This window comes from Crocuta crocuta, unplaced genomic scaffold, assembly GCF_008692635.1.
Source record: "Crocuta crocuta isolate KB4526 unplaced genomic scaffold, BGI_CrCroc_1.0 scaffold467, whole genome shotgun sequence".
NCBI lineage: Eukaryota > Metazoa > Chordata > Mammalia > Carnivora > Hyaenidae > Crocuta > Crocuta crocuta.
The window spans coordinates 2,136,426-2,142,636 of NW_027530632.1; the positions used below are offsets into that span (position 1 = coordinate 2,136,426).

At 46.9% G+C, this 6,211-nt stretch overlaps 1 protein-coding gene across 1 annotated transcript in view; it reads left to right on the forward strand.

Annotated features, from left to right (window-relative positions):
- MAOB (monoamine oxidase B) overlaps positions 1–6,211 on the forward strand; it is a 67,290-nt gene that overhangs the window by 49,057 nt on the left and 12,022 nt on the right. The window contains 2 exon segments of the mRNA XM_077768525.1: positions 1,015–1,068; positions 2,795–2,852. Of these exon segments, the coding sequence (XP_077624651.1) occupies positions 1,015–1,068; positions 2,795–2,852 (112 nt within the window).

Genomic DNA, 6,211 nt, shown 5'->3' on the forward strand with positions numbered 1-6,211 from the left:
GTGTGCTCTTGGGTGTTGACAGAATATTCCCGTGCTCTTCAGGAATGTGCCCCAAACTTTGTTAAATACTTTTTTACCCAATGGCACTATTCTCCAAAGCTGGCAGTAGGGAAATTCTTAATGTCTTTAAAAAAGAAGAATAATGTGTTCCAATGGATACTAAAAATGTTTTAAAATTTGTTGTATCCATTTTCTGCTTCATATTCAGTGCTGGGGGTAGCTATGTTTTGGTGGCCTATCTTTTGTGAAAGCATAAAATAAAGATGATGTGGGGTGTTTTACTAAAAGGGCTTCTTGCGGATGCCAAATGGGTATTCGCGGTATGTAGGTGGGATGCTGAGATTTTCCAAGTCCCGATAGAGAGGAACCAAGGCCGGTCCAGTCCTCTGCTTGGCAGGGAAAAGCAGCACAGATAGGGGACGTCTTGGGAGTCAGAACCCGCCCAGACGGGTGGTGACCTGAAGCAGCCAAAACGGACATGGGCCCTGAGATATATACACATTTGCTTCTAAGAAAGCCATGAGCGACATCAGGGAAATCAAAGCCAGCTGTTAAGTTGAAGGTGATCATAGAGCTACAAATGAAGGCAGATTTTAGGAGGCTGGGCCCTAGGGAGATACCATTGTGGGGACAGAATCAAAGAGCAAGGGGCTGGATGAAGTTGGAAAGGCTCAAACCTTAGATGGCCATTTGAGACCCAAGGGCTCATTCTTGTTGGCCATCAACCATGGGGAGTAGGGGAGAGGTGGGTCGATCATAGTTATTCCCTTAGGCTGAATTATGGCCAGTCATCTGTGTTGAGTCCCTCAAATCCCAGAAGCTGGAATGTGCTTGTCAATGTCCAGGATGTAGCATGTAAATAGTAAAACATTGAACAAAACAAATGAGTATATAATTTGTTTCTTCTGGCCAACTTTTCAGTTGTACTCAACGCACCTGTGTGGCTTTCTTAGAAGTGAGGCCAGAATGGAAATAGCCATTAATTTCCCCCTTCTTCTTATTTGTATGTTTTAGATTTATCCTCGCCCACAAAGCCAGAAAACTGGCACGTCTTACCAAAGATGAAAGGTGAGGAAAAAAATGCCTCTTCTCTCTTCCCTCCCCCCTTCCTTCTCCCTCTCTCCTTTCCTTCTTTTCTGCCTAATAATATGCGTGCTCCCAATGCTACGTGTGCGCTGTGTTGATTATGAGGGTCTTTGTATAAAGGCCCAGTGCCAAGAATTTAAGAACCAAGTATTCAAGGGGCACCTGAGTGGCTCAGTCCATTGGGTGTCCAACTTCAGCTCAGGTCACGATCTTGCAGCTTGTGGGTTCGAACCCCACATCGGGTTCTGTTTTGACAGCTTGGAGCCAGGAGCCTGCCTCGGGTTCTGTGTCTCCCTCTGTCTCTATACCTCGCCTGCTCACACTCTGCCTCTCTCTCTCTCTCTCTTAAAAAATAAACATTAAAAAAAAGAAGAACCAAGTATTCAGATGATCACTTGCTGAGTTTATTGTACATAAGATACCATGCAAGGGGCTCTCTTGAAGACAGAAATGGACATAGCCCCAGGGGCAGAAAATGTACTTGGGAAGGAGATAACCAGGTAGACTAATGACTGCACGGCAAGACAGCCTGGTGTGTCGTGCATGAGTGACGCGTGACATGGCCGATGAGAGGTACAGAGGGACGAGTTTCTCCGAGACGGCAGTTTCCTCCAGTAGTCAGTGTTCACCGCTGCCTGTGATTTCTGCCCACATCGCCACTGATGTGCATTTCCCAACGAAGAGCCCCTGAAATACGTTATGGCGCATTCCTTCCCCGTCTCTTATCGATCCTCTGTGACTATTGCCAGAACTGTGCTTGGCTGGGGTCTGATGAGATCACTCACATAAAAACTGTGAGAGAGAGAGGGAGACACAGGCTCCAGGCTCTGAGCTGTCCACACAGAGCCTGACGCAGGGCTCGAACTCACAAACCGCGAGATCATGACCTGAGCCGAAGTCGAACGCTTAACCCACTGAGCCACCCAGGCGCCCCTAGATCCCCACAGAATCTTTAGCGTTCAGCAGGCTGACCGACTTAAGAGGTACACAATGTTTTCTCTTCTTTTAAAAATGTTTATTTATTTTTGAGAGAGAGAGAGAGAGAGCAGCAGAAGGGCAGAAAGAGGAGACTGAGGATCCAAAGCAGGCTATGCCTTGTCAGCACAGAGCCCGACGCAGGGCTTGAACTCACAAACAGTGAGATCATGACTTCAGCCAACGTTGGATGCTTAACCGACTGAGCCACCCAGGCGCCCCGGTGCACAATGTTTTCTGGAATGAATAAACAAATTGCCCAGTGCCCCCAGCAATGCAGGCCGTGTATCACTTTATCTCCCTTAATACTATTTGTGACCTGGTAGATTTAAGACATTTGAAATAGAACAAAGTGCCTTGCTGGGGCGCCTGGGCGGCGCAGTCCATTAAAGCATCCGACTTTGGCTCCAGTCATGAGCTCACAGTTCATGAGTTCGAGCCCCGCATCGGGCTCTGTGTTGACAGCTCAGAGCCTGGAGCCTGCTTCGGATCCTGTGTCTCCCTCTTTCTCTGCCCCTCCCTGCCCCCACTCTGTCTCTCTCTCTCAAAAAGAAAATACATATTTTTTAAAATGGTTTAAAAAAGAACAAGGTGCCTGGTTTGGAAAAATAAAAATGAAACGATTCGTGAAAGCGATAGCTCATGGGGTCTTTGAATGAAGGGATGAGCATTTCTTTTCCTTCCTTTTGTTCTTCGTTTTCACTTTTTTTTTTCTCCCCCACTCCTCGCGCAGGATGAAGAAACTCTGTGAGCTCTACGCGAAAGTTCTGGGCTCCCAGGAAGCTTTGCAAGTAAGGCTGTGCTTCCTCTTTTTCCCAAGAGAGACATGTCTGGCTCTGTCCTCAAGGGGCTACCAGGGACGGGCTCATGCAAGGAAGGTTCTAGAGCTCATGATTTCTCTGACATCTTCTCAGAGGGGTCTGCACGGGGCTGGTCAGCGTCCAAGTTGTCCCAGACAGTATGGGTCTTGGCTGTGCCCTTGGCAGCTCGAGAACCCTGCAGCGCTGTTGCATGTCCGGAGATGCTACCCTTGACCTTGAGTTCAGAGCTCTTCTTGGAGCAGAATATCGGGTCACTTCATCCCCAGGTCTGTCAGAGGGTCAAAAAGCAGAGCTTCTGCTACCCCTGGTGAGATCCTGGATCCTCGGAGGCCGGGTGGGAATGCAGAGTTCTCTCTCTCTCTCTCTCTCTCTCTCTCTCTCGTTTCATTTGTGTACATAAACTAGCATACAAGCATTCCCTGACACCCACCTCACCCTCCACTGTCTCGGGTAAAAATCGGGTGGCGTGTCCCTCCACGCACATCCCTTTCCCCCTTGTTTTACCCTTGAACATTAGGGGCGCAGGGAAGACACACCGATTGACTCAGGGTAAGCTTTGCCAGTGGTGTTTCATAGACACCTTTGGAAGTAGCCTAAGGATGAGGAACCTGGGGTCTTCATGATAAACCAGTAGTAACCCCCCGCCCCACCCAGGTGCTTAAAGGCACGACAGAGAGCCAGTGAGGTAAGGGTATTTGGTGACAGTCAGAGGGCGCAGTGTGTCCCTAGCCAGTAGCCATAACCACCTCCCCCATCCGTATTTAAAGCAATGAATTGATGTTCTTGCTACCTTCACCAGACCGCTGGCTTTCTCACGTTCGAACATGGATTAAAATCACCTTTAGAAAGCGATTATTAAATCTAGTTATCCGTGAAGCATTTGAAGACAATGGGGACCCATGTACAAGTGAGCAGTTAGAGCGTGAGAAAAATCTAATGAGGGGGCTGAGAATGTTGAACGTGCTAAGCCTCTTAAATCCAAATCTCCGCAGTGCACACCATGACCTAGTTGAGCAGCTACATGGCTTAATCGTATTATTTTCACACTTATCTTACTCAACTTTGCCGTGGCTCCCTTTCTCCTAGCCAGGCTGCTCTGGCTTTTCAATTTATCGTTTTTGTTCATTCATTTAAAAAAAAAAATTTTTTTTTTATTATTTTAGAGAGAGACAGAGCTTGAGTGGGGGAGGGAGACAGAATCCGAAACAGGCTCCAGGCTCTGAGCTAGCTGTCAGCACAGAGCCCAACGAGGGGCTCGAACTCACGAACCTTGAGATCATGACCTGAGCCAAAGTCAGACACTCGACCGACTGAGCCATCCAGACGCCCCCTATCATTTTTATTCATTCTTTTTAAACCAAGATTCCACCCACCCCGCTCCTTTACATGATGTAGGTGAAACTCATGCTCTTGAGGTTTTGTGGAGTTTCTTGTCAGCAAATGAACAGAGCGGTTGATCGGTTTGGAGAGAAGCATGGTAATGAGGAATGTGTTTTGTTTCCTTTTTTGTGCTTCCATATACCATTAAAGAATGTTTTTTTCAAGTTTTTTAAATGTTTTATTATTTATATTTTTGAGAAAGAGAGAGACAGAGCATGAGCAGGGGAGTGGGAGAGAGAGAGGAAGACACTGAATTCGAAGCAGGCTCCAGACTCCCAGCTGTCAGCACAGAGCCTGATGCGGGGCTCAAACCCACAAACTGCGAGATTATGATCTGAGCGAAAGTCAATGGCTTAACTGACTGAGCCACCCAGGTGCCCCTCAAAATCTGTTTTTTTTTAAATTTTTTAAATGCTTTACTTACTTCTGAGAGAGAGAGAGAGAGCGTGAGTAGGAGAGAGTCAGAGAGAGCGGGAGATACAGAATGTGGAGCAGACCCCAGGCCCTGAGCTGTCAGCACAGAGCCGGATGCGAGGCTCAAGCCCACAAGCCGCGTGATCATGACCTGAGCCGAAGTCAGACGTTTACCTGACTGAGCCACCCAGGCGTCCCTCAAAATCTGTTTTTAAGCTGATTTTTCCCCTTTAAACTTGTATTGGTTTTCATTTCAAAATAATGCTTATTGACAAAGCTTATGTTTAGTTACTTTCTTTTATTTAACGTTTATTTTTGAGAGAGAAGGCGAGAAAGAGGCAGAGAGAGGGAGACAGAGGATCCAAAGCAGGCTCTGTGCTGACAACAGAAAGCCCCATAATACGGGGCTTGAACCCATGAATCTTGAGTTGAGGACCTGAGCCGAAGTCGGTCAGAGACCCACTGAGCCACTCAAGGATTCCTGTTTAGTTACTTTCATAAAGAGCTCGAGATTTGCAAAATCTTAGCTAATGTTGTGCCTGTTCATGGCAAAAACATATTTTCCAGACCAATAGTTGTTTGCAAGTACCGCCATCAACAGAAGAGCCAGCAGCCCATGGACACATTCAGGCGTTTATTTAGCTTCCCTTAACAAGGCTTACTTCCGCCCAACACATGAATCTGGTCATCCTTTTTCCTTGATAGACATGTTTTTCTGCTCCAACCACTCTAAGAAACATAAATCATTTTTTAAAATTTTTTAATTTATTTCTGAGAGAGAGAGCGAGCGAGCAAGTGAGCAGGGGAGGGTCAGAAAGAGAGGGAGACACAGAATCCGAAGACAGGCTCCAAGATCTGAGCTAGCTGTCAGCACAGAGCCCGACATGGGGCTCGAACCCACGAACTGTGAGATCATGACCTGAGCTGAAATCGGACGCTTAACCGACTGAGCCACCCAGGCACCCTGGCATAAATCATTTTTAAAACCTGTCTTGAAACCATTAGGCATTAAAAACTTTTTAAAAGTAAGACCAGGGACGCCTCAGTGGTTCAGTCAGTTGAGTGCCCGACTCTTGATTTTGGCTCAGGTCATGAACCCGGCCCAGGGGTCGTAAGATTGAGCTCCGCATGGGGCTCTGCAATGAGCTTGGAGCCTGCTTGGGATTCTCTCTCTCTCTCTCTCTCTCTCTCTCTCTCTCTGTCTCTCTCTGTCTCCCTCTGCCTCTCTATCCCTCCCCCACCTGCTACTCTCTCTCTCTCTAAAATAAAAATAAGGGCGCCTGGGTGGCTCAGTTGGTTAAACATCTGACTTCAGCTCAGGTTGTGATCTCATGGTTTGTGAGTTAGAGCCCCGCATAGGGCTTTGTGTTGACAGTTCGGAGCATGGATCCTACTTCAGATTCTGTGTCTCCCTCTCTCTGCTCTTCCTCCTCTCACATGCTGTCTCTCTCTCTCTCAAAATTAAACATTTTGAAAAATTAAAAAATAAATACATAAAATAAGTAAATAAATAAAGCAAAATAAAAGGTAAGACC